This window comes from Chenopodium quinoa, unplaced genomic scaffold (assembly GCF_001683475.1).
Source record: "Chenopodium quinoa cultivar QQ74 unplaced genomic scaffold, ASM168347v1, whole genome shotgun sequence".
Lineage (NCBI taxonomy): Eukaryota > Viridiplantae > Streptophyta > Magnoliopsida > Caryophyllales > Amaranthaceae > Chenopodium > Chenopodium quinoa.
Genome location: NW_018745617.1, coordinates 2465124 through 2487188, shown reverse-complemented (window position 1 = coordinate 2487188; position 22065 = coordinate 2465124). Strand labels below are relative to the sequence as shown.

At 37.1% G+C, this 22065-nt stretch overlaps 1 protein-coding gene across 1 annotated transcript in view; it reads right to left on the bottom strand.

Moving 5' to 3' along the window:
• LOC110716723 (dnaJ homolog subfamily C GRV2-like) overlaps positions 1 to 19270 on the bottom strand; it is a 31302-nt gene extending 12032 nt beyond the window's left edge. The window contains 12 exon segments of the mRNA XM_021895357.1: positions 33 to 256; positions 2916 to 3410; positions 3729 to 4121; positions 6104 to 6244; positions 8168 to 8530; positions 11748 to 13952; positions 14095 to 14157; positions 14269 to 14370; positions 15640 to 15848; positions 15962 to 16049; positions 16240 to 16473; positions 18168 to 19270. Coding sequence (XP_021751049.1) covers positions 33 to 256; positions 2916 to 3410; positions 3729 to 4121; positions 6104 to 6244; positions 8168 to 8530; positions 11748 to 13952; positions 14095 to 14157; positions 14269 to 14370; positions 15640 to 15848; positions 15962 to 16049; positions 16240 to 16473; positions 18168 to 18647 — 4997 coding nt within the window. The 5' untranslated portion in view covers positions 18648 to 19270.
• Between the last annotated feature and the right edge of the window lie 2795 nt (positions 19271 to 22065).

Genomic DNA, 22065 nt, shown 5'->3' with positions numbered 1-22065 from the left:
AAAATTGAAACATTATTAGAGTAGCTGTATACGTGAGGAAAGTAAGCTCAGAGGCTGCAACGAGAAGTGATGCTCTATCAGAAGACAAAAAATTATTATCATCCTTGTCCACAGTGATTGCGCTGAGCAACATTGGATATCCAGCATACTTAAATGGTTCTAAAACATTTCCATAACGTCTGTATAAGATACACTGTCCCTTCAATAAAAGCAGCACCCTCCATAGCTGTGGACCTTGCAAACCTTGCATAGAAGCCTACAAAGAGCACATAAGGTAAACTGATCAAAAGACTGCACAAGCCTTTCATATCACACTTTGTCAAGAAAGCCTTTACAAAAATTTTTACAAAAAAAAAATAATAATAATAACATTTAAAAAAAAAAAAAAAAAAAAAAGAGAAAAAAAAGATATAGACAGCCACTTCACAAGCAAAGAAGCAGTTCTATGTTTGAGAACAAAAGAAAAAAAAAAAAAAAATTAAAAGGGGCTTAATATCAAGCCAGGCCTGCAATTAGATTCTTGAATAATCAGATTATGTCCAACCCCATTAAGTATCATGACTAGCATATAATTTTAGTATACAACTACAATTTAAGAAAGTTAAACTATATAAGGGCACCCATATTCAGCTCAATGCATACTGAAAAAGCATAAATCGCATGGCAAATTTAAAATGGTCATTTTTACTAGTTAATAGAACATTTAGTTTCAAAATCAGTTTAATAACTGACATTCAAGACCTTCTACCAATTATCCTAGTACATTGTTTATTGAAATGTGGTCATTAATACTCATAGGTTTCTGCAATCTGCTCATACAACAGCAGACAGAGCTAAAAGAAAAAAGAAAACAGAAGTAGAGCTCACTTTTCAGCAAAACATTGAGTTTGACAGAGAAGTAAATGTATTGACACAAAAGAAATTGTTGCAAATTGCTTTTAAAGGTACTCAAAAACCATGTAGAAGTCAGCTTATAGTCAGTAGCCAAAATTAAATTGTACTCCCTCTGTTCCTATGTTCTACTTGGTTACTGTGGGTATGCTGGTATGTAATTTTAGGAAGTTTGAAAAAGGTGTGAATGTAAAAAAAAAAATAATAATAATAATAATAAAAAAAAAAGGTTTAAAGAGGTGGATGGGTGTAAGAAAAAATTGAATTGAGGGAGTGTGTGGGAGTTGTGGGATAAGAGGGATAAGATGGTTACGGGGTATGCCTATAAGAGAATAAGGCAAAGCAAATAAAACAAAAAAGAACGAGTAGACATGGTGGAGGGAGTAATGAAATGACCTTCACAAACCATGGTCTGAGCTAGGGGTGAGCAAAATTCAGGTACCCTCCTGGAACCGGAAACTGCTCGGAACCGTGTTCTGGAACCTGGTAATAAAATTGGGAACCTGTTGCAACAGGTTTCGGTTCCGGGTAATAAAAGTTTGGACACGGAACCTATAGATACCCTGTTCTAACAAGTTCCCTATAGGGTACACGAAATCGGAACCTATCATTTAAGCCCATATATAAAAGCCCAATATCAAACTTATATAATTGAGTAAGCCCAAAAAAAATAAATAAATAAATGGCCCTAAGCTCATACATCATTTCTCATATCCTACACCAGTCGTCACCTACCTCTCTCCTCTTAGTCATTTTTCATCTTACTCTTAAAGGTTTAATTAATGGTATTAATATAAGTATTTGTAATTTTGTATTAAATATACTAGACAATGTTGGTTTGCTATACTTGTATTAAAATTGTAAGCTTTTATTGTGAACATCCATTTTTTTTTAATCAAGTAACTATTAAGCTTACTTTGAAAGACAGGATACCCTGTTCAGGAACCGGAACCGCAACAAGTTCCGGGTCCTGAGATTTTTACACCCTGCTACGCTCACCCCTAGTCTGAGCACGGATTGGAGACAAGAAGAATTACAAGCAGCAGTCATTTGAGGTCAAAAAGATATGTTAAGGAAAACACATTTGGATAATCAATTTAGCATTCCCTTCTTAGATAATGATAGCTATAAATACAATACTTTACATTATTTCAATCTACAATAATATTTCACTCTCCAAATGAACCAAAACACTGGCAAAAAAGATCCCTATAGTCACAAACCCAAGGAAACAATAATACAAGCGTCATATTTAAACGGTCAAATCTTGAAGTTGGAGGCCCGTAAGATTCATCCAACAACCACAACATTTTCACATTTCCCTTGAATAGATGGCCATATTTGATTTTCACCTTTCCATTTTTTATCTTCATATCTCTCTTACTTATCCTTCTCTCAACCATAAGGTTGCAGGATCCAACCCCTTTAAAAGGCTCTTAACGGGTGGGAACTCCCTTGTGCAACCCCCCCCCCCCTCTCCCAGGCTCGCACTTTCTTAGGGACTGTACTGCTAATCCAGGCAGAGTTAGACGGAACAGAGTTCCAGCCCATAGGGTCTTCTCCTTACCCCCACTTCCCCCCCCCCCTCCCCACCCAAAAAAAATTAAAAAATTAACTGTTTTTTTTACTAATTCTGCTATTTATTTAAATAGATGAACAGTCAGCAGAAAATACACAAAAGTGGACAAGGTATAAATTTTTTATCCTCCTTTTATCACCAGCTTATTCTTTACAATAAAATACTGACAATATCCTACACTCATCTATATTTTACGCATAATAATTGTGCCAAACCCCTGTTGTGAGAAACATGATGGAGGCAACAGAAGCAATGCAAATGTAGGAAGGAAAAAAAACTCCAAAAGAAGTAATGTAAATGTAGGAGGAAAAATAAACCTATTGTGAGACGTGGGACAGAGAAAGTAATCAGTAATATACACGTAAAATCTTGAAATGCATTATGCAGATCATACATGTAAGTTAACAAAGACAAGTAGATAAAAGAACATTAAATCAAGAGCTACCTGCAGGCGCTCATAAGCTTTCTGGACTGCAAGAAATATTTCCCGTCCTTCAGGATTTTTGTCAGGATGATATTTGATTGCCAACTTCCTATACTGTCGTTTCAATTTTTCTTCATCAATATTCTCAATTTTCTTGGACAAGCTCCCATTTTCCTCAGAAATTTCAGAAAGGTAACTTTTTGTGGAATCTTCAGCTGACAAGTCCTCAAAACTTATCTCCAATATCTTGCAAGCTTCTTCCTCAGAAAGATCCATGGGCTTTCGTGTCAGCTCTTCACGCCACATTGCCAATAATGACTGTAGAAACTCAACATGCTCAACGATAGGCCAATTTGGAAATCGTATCTCGTCACACAAATTCCTGAGATAATAACGATGGCACCACATTTCATCCCTTAGTTCAGGATAAGTAACTGGTGGCATAGGAGCATAATCATAAAGTGCATGGCAATGTTGGGACAACTTCTGAGGAAAGTCACCAAGATGCTGCAAAACCTGTTAGAAAACTCCAAAGCTTTAGGTATATAAAATGAAAATACACCTCTCAGACATTCGTGATAATGACCGGGTAACATAGTGGTAATATGCAGATAACCTAAAGCATAATGACATATGATAATATCAGATCAACTTCGGGAGAATTTATCATATTTTCAATGTATAAGTAGTTTAAAAATGCAGTTAAAAAGAAAACGAGCTAAAGCATAATGAAATATGATAATATCCGATCAACTTCCGGAAAATATATCAGATTTATCAATGTATAAGTAGTATAAAAAATGCAGCTAAAAAAATACGAGCTCAAGTAATAACCTGTCGAATGAGATTCTCAGCCCTCATTTTGTGGGTCCATATAATCTCAGGAGTATCAGAATCAGAGACCATAGCTGCAGCGAATGCAGCTGGTCCAGAGCGCTCTAATACATATAGCAAGGATTCTGGGAGGAGGCCACCCAAAACACTACGTTTAGCCAATGGCAATGAAGAAGATACAGCTGCTTCTTCCCCACCATGAAATGCTTGATGCACATGGGTCATGTGGAAAAGTTGTGAAATGGAATGAAGATTAGACCCAGGGTAGGCAAGGGCAAAATAAAATGTCCCAGTGCTATAAAGCCGTATCATTGCCTTAGGATTTCTTGTAACAACGGCCTTTAGCAATGCAGCAGCAGCCTCCACAATACTTGGTTCTCCAGAGAGCATAGCCTGTTTAACCATGAACAGGTAAACATATTTACTGAGGATTCAGTCAGTGAAATTTAAATTTTGAAGGATTTATCTATAATAATATTATAGTGAAATAACTGTAAAACAGTAAATTATTCACAATAAAGCATCATTAAGCAGTACCAAACAAGAAAACACTGAAACATATTATTTATACCAAAATCCTTGACAGGAGAGGAACTTAGCCACACCATACAGAAGGTGGAGAAGACACTATGCAATAGTTATTATAAAACAGATCACAAATTAACTCTCATAGACATCGCAACGGCAAAGCTCTTACATTTAAAGCACTTTTGGGTGACTTAGATGCACTTTCAACACATGGGCTATTATAAATGAAGGGCTTTGCTCTTACCGATATGAAACCGCAGCGATATGTGATTTCCAAGAGATGTATTTTTCATTACTATTAAACATACATGTAGTTAGCTATGATTGTCATTTCCTTATTCAAGACCAATTGCGCAACAACAACGTATTCAAATTATTGAAGTATCACTTTCAAATGAGCAAAGGTATCTTACATAACAAACTCTTCCCTCTACTTTCTGAGTGTTGGAACCAATTAAACAGAAATCTAAACATTTTCCTCAATTTAAACTTATTTTGTTACCAAGTGAACGGTAGAGGTTCTTGTAATTACATATCTAACTGCCAGCATATCAAAGTTTTATCATTTTATGCAGTTAAAACTCTAACAAGTACTAGGTATGTGCTTCCCAGTTCCTTCATATACAAATAACCATCACATCTCCATGACCAGAAAATAGTCACTCGTCTAAAACGTTACCTTCAACATCCTACGATTGCACTGACAAAATATTATCTCTTAAATTAATAGAAAAGAACAATGTCAAGTAAAGGGTGCTGCATCAGGAATAGTTCCTGCTTCACACTCGTTATGTCCTGGTATACATCTGTATCAGTGTAAACCTCTAAAATGTTGCACAATTAATGAAGATGGATAGCCAGTGAGGTTAATGTTAGTATTTTAGTAATTCATTATTCACTTTTTTAATTCATAAGAGATAGATTGTTTGCAACATCAAGAAAAGTCGAAGCAGAATACCATTTTACTGTCATCTATAATGGAGGGACTTGAATGATTTTGTTGTGTGCCTTCTGTTATTAACAAGGAAAGATTTCATCATCACTCACTCCTAGATAATGTTAAAAATTTGACCAGGAGGTGCATAATGCCACAGCTGGAAGCTTATCAAAAAACTATACCCTTCAATCTGACATTAAAGCTTCAATAGGATGAAGGACATCATTTAGTGTTTGGTCAAAACAAGCCAAAGTCTTAATTTTGAGGACAAAATTATTTCAGCTTTAATTGTCTAACTGAATATTTTCTCACACTTGTTTCTCCTGCCTCTTCTTCATTTTCTTTCTCTTTCATGCCTCCTTGCTCTCACTCTGTTCATATATGAACTACATGACTCCAGGTGCAATCTTAAAGCAGAGATATCTTCATACATAAGTATTAAAGCTTATCTTGCACAGTAAAAGATAAATCCCTTATGAGTAATCAATTAAGTCAGTATGTTCTGTAATTCGATTTTTATCAGTGGTTGAATTCTATTAAATCACTCAGATTAATTCAAACAGCTGTAGCTGACCCATGCTGATCTACACCCAAGTAACAGAAGCCTAATAATATTATAATAGAGGGAAATCCAGAGCTATTCATTAAAGAATATCACCAAAAATAATTCAGAATGTGTAGTTGTACTGAGATTCTACATCTATAGCATCTCATACCAATCTTCCTGATAAATGCCATTCCATGCAATGTTGATAATATAACTATGTGTTAAGCACATTCAGAGAGGAAAACAGGTACACAACACGCAGGACAATTGCATATGTAGCCTGACAAACATGTATCATACAGATACCAGGATTGACAGGGGAACCAAACAAGGATATGATTAGAAAAGTAAGCAAAATAATACCTGAGAAATATGCGGAAGACAACGTGGGCTTGATAAGATACGCTTCACCCTAGGTGTTGGGGTGACTATCTCACCAGCATCATCTAGATCAGACCGAGCGGCAACCATGCTATGCAAAATGGACAATGCAGCCTCCCCAACCTTTTTAAGCATATAGCAAATGGAATAAGATATTGGCACTAGAAAGTTGAATACAAAGGCAAACACTTCATGTCCTCTTATAGAGAAGTTCAGATCTAAAATAAGTTCCAAATAATTTCAAACAGAGGCTAACATTTTCAACTCACAATTTCATCAAGTTAATTTAAAGGCTGATAAATTCATATAAGTTTAGGGCTAATAAGTTCTTATAAGTTAAGGGCTAATAGGTTCCTATAAACTAAGGGATAATGAGTTTTTATAAACTAAGGGCTAATAAGTTGCTACAATTGAAGGATCAAAAAGTTCAAAATAAGGTTGAAAAAGTTCAGACAAAGGTATTGTTAAAAAGAACATAAACTTATTTTCCTTGGAGTAATCCTTGAAAAATTATTTTACAGGCACATTGAAAAAGTTCAGATCAGGGTATTGGATAAGAATGAGAACATAAGATCAATACCATTACACTATTTCTTGGAAAATTATTTTACCGGCATCCTGGCTTTTATATTCCCCAATAAACACATATAATAAGTGAGGATTGCATGGTATTCATAAATATGGTCATATGATAGCAAAATTTTAACACCCTTTTCCCCTACGCCTCTTTAAATTGTCACCAGCACAATCTTCTTGTGATTTCAACTTTAGGAGGTATCCATAGCTAAGAGAGTGGAGTGAACTTATCAACCTTTTGACCATTCTTGAATCCTTTTTCCAGATTACCAATCATCAGGATAATAGATGACTCTTCAGATCTAATTACATGCAAGATTTTAAACCTCTTTATTTACCTTTAAGGGGCTGCATGGAATGGGTGTAATGAGAAAAGAAAGAAATACATGAGTAATAATTCTGAATTTTTTAAAAGTTTGGATCTAGGGTAATTAATTAGTGGGGTAACCTATTCCTTTAAAAAGGGGGTTAAAAATTACCCACCTCCCCCCTAGCGTAATAATTCCCCTGTAAAAAAACACTCTCCACTGCTATACTGTATCTTCCTTCTCCCCTGCTATATACTCACCTCCATATCCCTCCACGGGCTCCACCCAATTGAAGCTGTTGGCTGCCATAATAGCCGCCCGACGGAAGCTGCTAGCTGCCACCATAGCTCATCAATTCCAGAGAATTACGAACAAGTGTCTTGAATCGAAGCCATTGGTTGAAGAGATAGTTGAACAAAAGGTAAGGACTTTTGATCCTTCAAGTGAGACGATGCTCGTGGTGGTCTCAAATTTAGCAACGACATGGTGGTTGCCGCCGATTGCCATGAAGCGGTGGTTTTTTACCTCAAGATTGTTGCTAAACCTTACAAAATGAATTACTACTCTCTAAATTAATACTCTAGTAGAATCTACCCCATTAGATACTACCCCCTTCATAATTTCTGGAATTCCAGGCATGCCCTAAGAAGGCTAACGTTCCCCAAGCAGGTGAAAACAGTATTGTGCAATACTTGTTTGAAAAATCAATGAAAAGATGTATGAGTAAAGTGTTTTTTAGGGAAGAGGCACTGCTCATTCTGGCGTAGCTATAATGCACTTCTGGCATAACTATAGCTGCGTAGCTGCGTACATGGGTTGTTATTCTGATGTAATACATAATTAAAGGCTTTTTTTTCCTTTATATTCCTTGCTTTCGATTGGTTTTTAACCTTTGATACGAGCATAAATCTATGAATGTAGAAGTTAAGAGAAGACAAGGCCTACCAAACAGATAAAAGTAGATCTTCCAATCCATCTAAACTCAGAAATAATCTGAGAATCTGGATCCAAGACAGAAAAGACTAGCTGTTTGAACCATAAGTGAGCAAAAACTAAAATGGAGCACCAATGGAGGGGAAAGGAATATATAAGACAGCCAAAAAAAATTACAAAAGAATCAATGGAAAGGTTTACAACACATTAACACTCGGAATACACCTACCTGTGTAGGAGTGAGAACTGGCACTCGAACAGCCAGCGCCCACCGAAGCTCACGAATATCACGCAATTTTTTCCAATCTGTCATTCCTGATGCCTGACATTTTGTTGTCCAGTCGATTGCATTCTTTGACCACAACCTTCTAATAGCATCCTTCTCCATTGGCCCAACTTGAACACCATCCTTGTCAATGAGCGTCCATTCTTTCATGGGCTCCATAAAAGCAGTTGCAGCAATAAGGTTAGATTGCAGTGGAATGGTAGTTCTTTCAGAAGTTTCATGAACCACTGTCAGTAAATCTACAGCTAATACACATCCTCCAACCAAGACACAGGCTTCAATATTTGACAAAGCTTTCATCAACACCTGAACAAAGTAGAAATAAAAATGTTACACCTTTGCCACCACTCTTCAAAAAAAATATTATAATAATAAAGAAAAATAAATTAACGGAATCAAAAGATATATATAGTGATAAAAAAGTATCAGCACAATCAAACATGTAAATCACTAAAAAGATTCTAACATTCTACATTGGCAAGAGAGAAATAAAATATAAATAAAATAATAACTGAGCTCTTGACCTTATAATTCTAGAGTGTAATAAAGGGGTGCATTTTTACACCAAGATTGTGGCTTTAAAATAAATATTTCTTGGGTTTGTTTCTTTCCAAGCAACACAACATTATAGGAAGTAAGAAATCTGCTTTCACTTGATTGGATATGCAAGAAGGTACACCAAACAATAGATATGTTATAGAAGTCTTCCAAGCATAATCAAAGAAGGATTTCAAAGATAGCAACTAGGTAAAAACTAGGCATGACATATAGCACAACCAAATACCAAACAAACTCCAACAACATACTCCACATAGATGGATTTTATTTTTATTTATATATTTTTATTTTTATTTTTTTACACTCACAAACTTTTTAGGGGTTCTTCATTTTAATACTTATGCAGTTACTTATCAAGTCAAACGTTAATTTTGCCTCACAAGACAAAAGCTTAAGATAAGTAATAATCCTATCCCTCGAAACACTAAAAAATAAATAAATTAGTGGATAAAGGTCATAACCAAAAGTCCAAAACAACAAAACCAAAGCTTCAATCCCAAAAAGATGGGATCAGCTACATTACATGATTCATTGATTCAATATCATCCATAAAAATTCTCTTACTCTATTCGCTTCTACCTAGTGTAGCATGCCCTAGCAAACTCCCTTTCTTCACATCATTATAAGCTCCCTCTATTCAAGTCATCTTTGGCTTCACAAGAGCTAATATTATTTTAAATCTCCATCATCAAAACCAACCACCATCCACCGTATAAAGCCTTAATCACATAACTGCATCATGAGTTCATCACCACCTTGTTTACAGGGTTTTGAACTGTGACAGTAATATTAACCCACAACATCCACAAACCATACACATTGCCCACAAAAGTAGTTCTCTTACAGTTGCATCTAACGTTTAAAACATGACCAAACGTAGCTGATTTTAAGCTGTTGTATCCTAACTTCAGCAACTCACACATCCATCCCAGCATCTAAAACAATTCATCTTCATAATATGATCCCTCTAAAATTCTCAATCATAAGATATCATCTGTCTGACTGTCGTCCCACTTAATTCTCTTTGAAACCTTAAACGCACAATACAGTTCCACAATGCTGTCCATTAAAGCATTCTTCTATGAGTTACACATTAGTAAATATCTTTACTTCTTTGTAAATTCCATACGAGGAACTCCTTACCATCTAATGTCACAACATCCTTGCTCCTCCCCCACCCAATAATAAAATTGCACAACATCCTAAGCCCTTGGTTCTAATTTTTCTTCCAACTTAAGTACTTAATATTAATCCAATCATGTTCCAACATTCAAAATTGTAGTAAAGAAGAAAGGACTTAAAGGAATCGTCCATAACGTGGTATACCCTACTTCGTCATAGCTCACCAAAGCACATCTCTCGATACCTTGCTTCTGCGTTCTTTTGATCAATGAAGACCATGAGCAAGTCCTTTTAATTGTCTCAAAAGATGAATGGATTCTATATTAGATTGTCTCAAAATAAACCAAAATTGATGCTCCAAAATAATAATACATTTCCTCCGTCTATGCTCAATCACATGCTCTTCACAATTTCAAGGTTTGACTCACAAGCTTTATCCTTGAATAGTCTTGTGCATATCCTTCGTTTTTATAAAGTTATAAACAAATAACAAAGTAATTTTTTCCTCTTATATTTTGGTTGTCTCCAATTCTATTTAATACCTCCACTAACCGTTCAATACCAACCTATTTTAAGTGTCTTTGAGCCTCAATTATAATACTATCTAGCCTAATTGCTATCCTCATTTTCATCAACTCAATGATTCTTCTACCTTTATTTTCTAAATCCTTCAGCTCCCTCCATCCATCCTAAAAGTTGGTATCTTGAAGAAGAATTTGTTACTTGTTCAACATATAGAGGTCCTTGGCCACATTACTTGTCACATCCTATGCTCCTAGCTATCCAATAAATATCTAATTCACCATTCTCAAAGTCTAGTTTGTCATATAAATCCTAACATATTTTCACTTAGCCTCTAAAACAAATTCTCTCACTATCTTTCTGACACCTAAAAATTTCAAAATAGTTATTTCAGCTCTACATTTTCCAACAGCTAATAAAGCAATTACATTCTCTATTCTACTGAATTGTTGCTTTTACATCTTTATTCCACCATTTTGTGTCCTAGTGCACTGGTGGTTTACAGTTCTATTGTCCAAGAAGCTCCATTGCTACTCTACAAATACAATCATGTATCAGAGTAGTTGCACTTTACCCTAGTACTTCCTTTGTTACCAAAAAGAAAATGCAATAATTTGTTACTTTCTAAAAATTAGTAAGAAATATGTAGTTAAAGTTTATATATTAGTCCAAAACTATGTTTTAATTTGCACAATTAAGACAGCTCTATCTACCATTCTTTCCAAAACAAAGTTGATTTAAGTTGCATTTGTTCCACTTCAACATGCCACCAAATGGATAGGACAAAAGATTTCAAAGACATAATATGCATGCTCATCACATTATTTTTAAGATGTTTTGCAAGAAAAGACCATACACAAAGACTAATACTTTGTTTATCTTTGGACTGTCAGATGACCAACATAACAATCGATAACTAACAGTTGAAAACCAATGAAATATTAACGGACTAATATGTTGCCTTAATATGAAAAGCACACATAGCTCATTAGACAAGGGGAGTATAAGCAAGACAGTTATCATTTTATCAACGAGCAACACAGAGGGAATTAGAAAATGCATAAAACAGTGCAGAAGGTAAGCAGGACATCTAACAGAGGGTAAGGCATTAGATCATCCTCTGAATCTGTAAAAAAATAGCATATAGAGATATGAACATTGAAAAACAAGCTACAAACCATACTTTGGGGCAAGATTCCCTTTTCCACAAACAATTACTATATCATAATTGCACCATTTACACATTTTTAACACATGTATATCAAGTAAAAATTTATTGTGATATACCACTACAAAACAGTAACAGTTGAAGTACATGTACCTTCAGTAGAAGAAGCAGACGGTGCCTCAAGGCTCGATCATCAGTCCTATCTAGGAGCACAGTTATATGAGCAGTGCCTTCAAAAGGTCCAACAGTGAGGCAATGCTGTTCATAGACAATCGCCATAGCCCGTGCACACAGCTCTCTTACAGAAGACCCGCCTCCACCACCAAAACCATCCAGTCTTCCCATATCACACCAATCATCAGTTTTGCCAAGTTCATCAGGTATAACACCATCCACAGTGAGCCCTACATCAGCATCGCATAAGAACCTATGGTATAGAGCTCTAAAGAAAGCAACAGGGTCCCGGAGTGGAAAATCTTGTGCTCTGCCACTATTGCCAATCTCAAGAAGCAAACGAAGATAGTATTGACCCACACAAACTTCTTTAGACAAGCTAGGATACCTAACAGAAAACTCAGAGTAGTTCCATGATATTTGAGGAACATCATTTGACCCAGCCATATTCTCAGTGGTTGAAACTCCAGGAACTATATCTTCTGTACGCTCTTTCTCCACATCCAGATTATGAACCTCTGCCTGCAATGATTCCCTAAGCTCTTGCCGAGTACGTTCATTCCAGATAAGATCTGCACGATTATGATCAAGGCTGAATGCTCGCCAAAACTCAGGCCAGTTAAGCAACAATCTCCCAGATCCAACTGGTGCGCTCTCTACAACAACCTGAGCAGGAGCAGGAACCCCTGAGTTCTGCAGCCCATCCACATTCACATCGGAATCAGCTGAATTTGAAGCAACAGTATCAAAATGACCATTATTGGCTGATTGACCATCAAATGGAACATCAGAACCTATGTGATCATGTTCTGGAGCAGAAGGGGGCATATCAGCACTTAGGTTTTCTCTTGGCTGAACAGGTGTAGAATGCGCTCCAGCATGCATCTCCGGTATAGGTCTCTGATCAAGGACCCTATTGGCATCTGTCTGTTTTACAGTATCATCAAAATCATTGGTATCTGCAGATGTCATGAGATGCTCCTCGGTTATGGAGGATTTCACAGTCCGTCGCTTCCTCTGTTGAAGTAGTCGTCTCTGTCTCTGACTGATCGATGTGCTTAATGGATCATTTGAATCTTCAACTTCCTCACAGCGTGTATGCAGATATGCAACAAGCCCTGGCGGCAGGACTCTTGACAATAAATCGAGAGCAGGTTGATAAGAGTCAGCCCATAGAGCTACAAGCTGTCGACTAATTTCACGCCTTTCACCTACAGGTAGGAAAAAAGCATGCAACAAATGCCTCAACAAAGCACCATCACGCAAAGCAGCATCACGCATGGATTCAGCAGCTATGGCATCTTCCTCAGCTATTGTGCGCATGAGGACAGCAACTGTCTCCCTCACACTTTCGGCAGGATGAGCAAACAAGGCAAAAAGGCGACGCCGTAAGCCAGCAACTTGTCGCAATAGTTCAACAAACACAGTATACTGAGTTGTTTCTCCATGAGGCTCACAAATCATAGCTTCCAAAACCTCAACTACTGCCATAGACAGCAACGGTGAAACTGACATGGGTTTCAATCTGTTCACAAGGATGACTACATAACTGTGATGGGCAAACAAAACTGCCTTTGTATGCATGAAAGTTGCATGCCTCTCCCCTTTGGTGTCAGTCAAAGCACTTGTGCCGCCAGGACCACCACCAATCAATAATGCAACAAGGGTAGCAGCTTCAGCAGCTACACCTTCAGAACCATTTCTAAGCAGACCCATTATTCTTCCGACAGCCGCGGGAAAGGAAATGACATGAGAAGCTGCACTTTTTGAAGCCAACAATCTACGTAGGCATGATATAAATCCAGTAATTGTCGCAGCTGCTTTGGGAGAAGGTGGGGGCAAGGGTGGGGACTCTGGAGGAAGATTTGGTGTGGCAGGCAACATTGTTATTAAAGCCATCAATGTCACTTCTGGTACATCAATGTTTGGAGGCACTCCACTGTATGGAATACATGCATTGAATTCCCTAATTCTGCGCCATAGCTTAGCTCTTGAACCGGGGATAGAACCGCCTTCAGCAACAGCATCTTTGGCAGCAGCTGCAAGGTGTTTCAAATGCATTGATGCACTTTCAATATCAGCAGCAGGATGTTGCAACTTCAGCAGATGAACTCTCCCACAAGGTGGGTCAATGCGATGACCAGGCATTGTTAATCGTGGTAGAATTGGCACCGCACACTGAACCTGCTCCATTCCAGAAAAAGGCTCTTCTAATCAAAACTATAATGTAGTTTACAATTTCTTACAAATAATAATAATTTGTTACTGTAACTTTTCACTAATTAGACTCAAAAGCTGTTAATCAAGAAAGAACACATCTACCTACTTCAGTCTGCAACAGATCACCAACTGCAGCAAGCAAGCTATCACGAGATGTGCTTGAGTAGACCTAGCAACAAAAGGGGTCAAGAGTTGCTATGAATGTGATTATGCAAATGCATCAGCATAAAAAAATTTACAAAATTATCACAAAATTGTACAAAAAACACTGTGTTCTCACATGAATTGGGCAACCATCATTAAATTCAATTGCAAACATCTGTGGCTCTTCAGCGAACCGGACAAGAGCACTAACAACAGATAATGGACGAACGATGACAGCCTGCACACATCAACATATACTCATGTTGCATAATATAAACTTGCAATTATTGAAAATTTTCCACATCCAAATCAAGCAAAAAATAACATGCAAGATACCATAACTCAATTTTAATTAATACAAACTATACGCAGGAAATTTCTAGAGAGGAACAGCTTAAGGAATAAGGATATTTTTTACTAACTTTGTGGTTGCTAGGTTGTGTTCTTTTTCATTTCCTTTCCCAGATTGTTCTAGATGTGCCTACCCAAAATTTGTCTCCCCCCCCCCTCCAAAAAAAAAATAATAATAATAATAAATAAATCCCGCCAAAAATTTTACCAATTCTAAATGCTGGGGAAGATTCTACACATTGGTATCACAGAAGGCAGAAATGGGAGCATCATGTAAAGTGGACAAATCATATAATTGTGGAAAACTGACAAAATGATTGTTCCCTATCCAAACATCTTTCCAAAATCTAATGGGATGGCCATTCCCAATGTTGAAACTCACAAAAGAAAAAAAGAGGTGTTTTGTTTGCATAGGGTAGAGGGAATGAAAATAAGAAAAGCATATAAGAAAAAAGGAAAGAAAACTCCAACTTTCACATGTTTGTTAATACAGGAGAAACAGAAAGAAAAGAGAAAAAAAAACATTATCCTTCTCTCTCTTGGACAATGAAGAAGATTGGATAGCTGTTCATTGCCGCTCTGTTGTTGAAGTTCATTTTTGTTGTGGGGAGAGAGAGGGAGAACTACAAAAAGGTTGTGGAGGATGAGAATGGGAAACCTTAGGGGGTGAGGAATGGACACAAGGATGAAGGCAAAATGAAAAGAGGGTAAACTGGTAAAGGGAATGACAAAAGTGACCAACAAAACAACACCAAAGGGAATTTGTTATTTACATTCCCCTTTTATAAAGATCCCACTACTACTAATACTACTACTACTACTATAAGTATCTTACTTATCATCATTATGTCATTTTTTTATATACATATTTGAGCTGCAAATATGAATACATTCTGAATCATTCAGGGTTTTACCTCGAAAAGACATGCACTCCTTCTAAAGTAAAACAAAGTGAGCAAAAAAAATATGGAAGGCACAAGTGAAATTACAATATTTATAACACGACAGTGGACATCCCATGATCAATGATCAAAGACTCATGTACACAACATCAGCTGGCTCATAAAGCATGATATAAATGGAAAATCAATGAGTAGCTTATGAATTCATGAGAACTTAAATGCTACAATATATAGCTTTACTTCCAATCGCATACCTCATAATTATCTGGCCGCCTCTCAACCAGAGAGACTTTTGTCAGTATCAGTTGACGTGATACAGCATCGCCATAATCCCCTAGCCCTCCTCTTGGCCCAATCCCTAAACTCAAACTTGGAAGATTTACGGTTCCATGAGCCGCAGTTCTGAGTCTTGTCACCAACCAACCCCCACAGGGAGTTTCATCTGCTCCAACCGCCTCTTTAGCTGCAGTTTCAGAGAGAGGCAATGTCAAGAAAGAGGGCAGGAGGCAGAATATAAAGTCAAGAAATAAAGAAATAACGCATCAGACACTTAAATCAGGAAAAATAAAAGCCTACCCCTTTGCTTAATATACTCGACAGCAGAGAGCAATTGCGAACTATCCACAGAAAGTGATACCCCAACCATGGTTTTTGCAACTTTTGTCTGCACAAATTTTATCAGCGGATAAAATCAGATAAGTAAGCATTAAAGAAACTCATACAATCAACATTTTTCATATCTCAGAGAGTTAACCCCTACCAAGGGCATCTGATTGCCAACTGACCAGAGATTCTAAATGAAGGTAACAGCAAGAAGCAATCATGGGAAAATGCAGCTAAGAAACCATGCATACCAGGTTTGATATTATCACATTGGTTGATGTCCCAGAAGCAGCTTGAAATGCTTTTGACTTTCTTCCATATAATGGGCAAAGCACAAAACCACCATGCTCACCACCTTTTCTTCCATAGGTATCAGACAGCAGAATAACAGCAGGGGAGTTCATATCTCTGAAATCTAAGCACCAACGAAGGTTCCCAGAATTCAAGTCAACAAGTTCAACTCCGATTGATGTAACCCTTATTTTCTGAATAGAGCCAATGCAATACAAAAAAATGTAAGAAAACAAGAGTACAATAACATTTAAAAGAAAATTATACTCAGATATAAAACAATACAAAGGAGTAACTACAAATATTGAGAAATTTCTCCGGGATTATTAGTGTTGCAACTTGCAAGCAAATAGCATTTACTTCAATTTATCATACTAAAATGATAGGTTGAATTTCTCCATGTAGGTCACTTAAGCTCTAAAGTGTGCTTCTAAGAGTGACCCCTAGATTAAGTATTTTTTTAAACCCTGTCATTGAAAAATGTCCATTTAAATGTCTGAATCAGTTGTGGTGAACATAATTCGATTCAAACACTCACAAATACAGCCCTACTTTATCATCACAAATTGCAATTATTTTTTAAGAGGCTTACATGGTTTATGAGAGCTGCATAAGAAAAGGGGGGTTAATAGATACTATGGGCCAGAAAGGGTTGATAAAGAGATGAGAAATCATTAAGGAAAACAGGCATTGACCAATAGAGCTCAGATGAAGGGAGCGAGAATCAATATCAGAAGAGTAGAAGGAATTATTCCCTACTTAGTTACCATTCCCTTCTGCACTTTTAAGAAACTGGCAAACAAGTTGGGTCAATACCCATGAATCCGGTCTGTTGGGTTAATAAGCTTAATTTTACAGTCATGAAACAAATATAAGATGCCTCCACTAAATTCATCCTAAAAGAGTGATGAACCTAGAAATCTAAAGCAAGTAAAAAGTTTTTTAAAAATATTGCTCTTGCCTGGGGCCTAGCACACACCAGGCCCTTTTAGACAAGTGTTCACTCTTACAAAAACCAGGAATCCCTAAACATTGATAAAGAGAATATATGCATGGCATTAACCAACAGAAAATTCAGGTCCTTAACAGGCCACAAAAGCAAGAATTCACAAGATTAAAGAAAGGCCAAGTCCACCCAAGTCGACAGATCTACCCCGCAATTATTCCAGCCGCAACACCTATTTTTTTATTGCATTGATAGAGTAAAAGACATGGACACCAATCCGCCCTATAGAAAAAAGGGACAGTCTCACAACGTTCTAAACCCAACTCACGTGGGTGGACCATGGCAAAAAAAACATAGCACGCATATTATCAACATAATTCATAACATTGAAGGCCAAAAGAACATTCATCTTCTAGTCTTGTACCATCAAACCAACGGAAGAAATTACAGATTTGCAAGTGCAATAGGAGAAATGGAGTATAATTCATCACCTAAAATAACAAAAAATGCAGGGTAGACAAGAAAGTTGCAAGATTTCAATGCAAAAACAAAAAGAATCCTCAATAGCTGGTCACTCTAATAGACACCCACATAAGTACATAATATAATAAGAAGTTAAGCACAATGGAAGAGAAATGACAGTATTTGACCTTGGAATCTAAAATTTATCACAAGTGTTGAGTTCATCGAAAACTAATGTCATAGTGAAGTCTTTAATTTATCACAAGTGTTGAGTTCATCCAATTAAGCATATAATTGTTTCATACAGCAATTTATCTAACACTCTAAGAAGATATGACATAAGCATATAATTGTTTCATACAGCAATTCAGCTAGATACAATACATAAAGAGCTCATAATTCACACTATCCAACAAGAAACAAGTACAATTAATCCAAACTAAAGATTGAGCAAACCAAAGTTAAAACAATGGAACTTACATAAGGAACCCACTCGGAATTCCGCCTCCGAAGATGAAGCACAGGATACTCCGCCACAACACCAACCTTAATCCCCTTAATCCTATACAACTCAGTCAAAATACTAGCTCGAAACCTTGAAGAAAACTTTATAGACTTAAACTTCCCCTTCCCATCAGTCCTAACACTCAAATTAAACTCAACAGAGTTCTCATCACGCCCCAAAATCGGGGACGCCCCTTCGAAATCATTCACAACATCATACGAATTCGTAACCAACAATGTAGAAGGATCAAGCGTTATAATACCCACATTAGACAAGCACAAAATCCTCTTGTACCGCCCTCGCCACGAATGCTTGATCACTAAGTATCTTGCCAAGTACTCAGGCTCCTCGGCAACAGGCGGGGCGGAAGACGAAGGCGGCACAGCGGGTTCCGGGTTACGGTGTTGATCAGCAGGGGTGGTGGGTGTGGCGGAATGTCGGCTAACAAAGTCCATTTGTGGAAGGTATTCTAGAGTGTGAGTTTTGGGGACATTTAAGCGGAGAAACCAGAACCCTAAACCGGCATTTGCCGGTCTTTGACGAGACTGATTCGCCCCCAGTTCTTCTGATTACACCTCCCTTGATGAATCTTCTCCAGGTTTATCGATTCACAATTTAACTCAATACAAAATCAATCACCAATTCCAATCCCAATCCCAATTCCAATCCCAATCCCAATTCCACCATTAACAAACGACGATGATGAAGATGATGATGATGATGATGATGAAGAATTTGAGGAATTCTTGAATGTTAAACCCGATCAAATTCGTTCGAGAAATCAAATTGGAAGCAGAAAATTGAGTGATTTAGAAGTGGGAGAAGAGGAGAGAGAAAGAGGAGTTGAATTGGGGTTGAAAAGAGGAGATCGACAGTAGAAGAGAGAGAAAGAAGGGCGCCAGGAAAAGGGGGCCGGTAGCGTTGGTGTCGCCAGCTCTGTCGAAGCGAACTTTACAATGAAAATATTGATGCGGAAAATTGGCGAAGTGTGTTTTGCCTTGGTGGTACTAGTGTTGGGATGATGCCTACTAGATTTTTTGTGTTCGAGAAGGTTGCTAAACAAAAATGTGGAAAGGTAGTTGCAAAGAAATTGATTGTCAGAAGGAAATTCACATTATTTTCATGATATATGATGTAGTCCTAATAATAAAATACAAAAATCTTTTTCAAAACATAATTTTCAACATCTAGTAATCAACGCTGAAAAAAAAATGAATAGTTGATCTTCAAATACAGTATCTAAAGCGTGTAAGACCGTCCTTATTCAGAGTAATTTGGAGGCGCTACCTTCTTTTGTTATGTAAACAGCTCGCCTACCGAAAACTTTTACTAATTCTCTTGATCAAATTAATAGAAAATTTTTCTGGAAACAATCGCCAAATAGATCAGATATACCTATGATCTCATGGGATAATATCTGTCAACCTAAAGATTATGGTGGTTTAGGTCTTCGTAAAACTGAGGCGGTTAACTCCGCCTTTTTAGCTAAACTAGGTTGGAAAATAATCTCTAACCCGGATAATCTTTGAAAATTTTAAAGTACACCCAAGTGTACCAAGCATGGTACACCATGATAAAATGTACAGCATTAGTTCCACGTATAATTTACAAACAAACAAACAAACAAAAAGATTTTGCTTGCTTAATTATAGGATTCTATTTTCTTTTGCAACAAAAAAAAGGCATTCTGTTATTCATTCTACATTTATTCGTGTATGAGTTTTCAAAACAGAGGGAATTTTTTTAGAGAGAGAAATTCAAATTTTAGAGAGAGAAGCTTAAGGTTAACAACAACAATGGTGGAAAAGGATGAATTTCGTCATGATTCCGATCGGCGATTTGCATCGAATGATCATAATGAAGATTATTTTGATGATGATGGTGAATTCGTTGAATTTGAATCAAAAGAAGAAGGAAATTATGTTATATTTACATATTTAATTTAAATCAATGTTGTTTATATCATTTACAAACAATATTGATATGAAATGTGATGATAAATAATTGATCTGGATTTCTGTAATTTTTTCTTTAATTATGACATTCAATTTAGAGGATGAAGATGATGTTCTTTATTGCATTATTTAACGTTCTTTGACAATTTGATTCAAAATTCATTGTAAAATTATTAATAATTTTATTTTGTCACTGCAATAATGAATGTTAATATTATTTGATTTATAATTTTGTCGATTACATTTGTAATTATTTAGACTATTAGATTGATGTTATTAGTAAAAATTATATTATATTAATTGCATAATATTTCAATTAGGTGATGTACTTTTTATAAAAGGCCATGTACATTGTATATGATTATATGATCATCCTTTTATAATATTATGTAGATTTTATATTAGGATAAGTACGAAATATTCTTCAATTGATTATTTTAGTATCTAGCTTTCAATAATATTTAGTATTTGCATTTTTTTTCTTCTAAATTTGTGTTATTAAGGTCGAAGATGATGTTCTTCAAACTATAATGAATGTTCTTTTATTTGTTAGATCCATATCATATTTATCTTTTAAAAAGGAATAAAATATGTACGTTTGAGTCAGATTAATATATGTTCTTTGAGTTTGAACCAAATGTTCCTTATGTTTCGGGGTTTTCTGATGTCCTGCGGGAGAGTTACAATTCCGAGACTGGAACCGGACGCCTGTACCTGCAAAACAACGGAGACTCCTGGTGGTGGGAGCTCCGCCTCCAACAGTCAAGTTAGTACTTGATTAAGGAGTAATTAATGCGGAAATTAAAGTGATTGGGTCTCTCTAGGTGAGAGTGTTTAATGTGTGTAATCTGCGTTTTTAGCATGTTGTCTCCCTTAATGAGGATTAAGGGAGGTATTTATAACCTCGGGAAACGTGCCAATCTAGGTTTAGGTTAACCTTGGGCTGATTGGGCTTCCCTCGGAAGTTGGGCCTAGGTGACCGGTTATCCCAGGTGTCATGGGAAGGACACGTGTCGTGTCGTAATTGGTCCATGGTGGACGGATCATTGCTTGACACGTGGCAGGCTCCTATTGGCCCATGTGACGGACACATGGCGGAACCTGATTGGTCCACTTGTCAGATGGTGATTGGTGGGGAAAAATCCCCTAATCATTTGCCCCTCACAAGTGGCACGTGACTGGTCACGTGTTACCTGTGACAGGTATCGCTCTGTAACAGGCGACGGCCTGCTACAGGTGTCACTCGGCGAAAGGCCGAGAGATTCTCCCGCCAAAATTTTGAATTCTGGAAGTGACCCTTCGCCTTCTCACTTCGCCTATATAAAGGAGTGTTGACTTCGGTCATTTTCACACTTGAATACTTTGTGAGAGAACATTCGGACCCCTGAACTTGCTCTGACATTTTGGACACTTTCTGCCTACCGCCTGCTCTGACAAGCCGACTGCAAAGGATTTTCAGAACTTCATCAATCGTCACTCGTTCAGGTAACCGTCGGTTCTCTTACTCTTAATTTTCTCTTTATTTTACTTTTTTGAAATGGCACCACGGAAGCACACGACACGACCTAGGTTAGTGATCAGCCAGTCACCGAGGACGGCTGAATCTAGGACTAGGAGTGTCGCCTGCCCTTTTCTGGACCCATCTTTGCCCTTTATACAAAGTCCGACTGTATCTGTGTCTATGCAGAACATGATGGCCAGAACAAAAAAGACTGCCAGGATCTCAAATTCAGACGGCTCCTCCCACAGGGTGCCGATTAGTGAAACATCTGACCAGGCGCCAGATGTGGAAGTGAAACAAAGCGGCCTGAAAGCCGGCAGTTCTGAGGGAGGAGTCATAGTGACCCCTTCCCATTTTACAGTTGACAATTCTGCTCCTTTTAAAGGAGAGGAGGCGGGCCCCTCCGGGAGAAGGGAA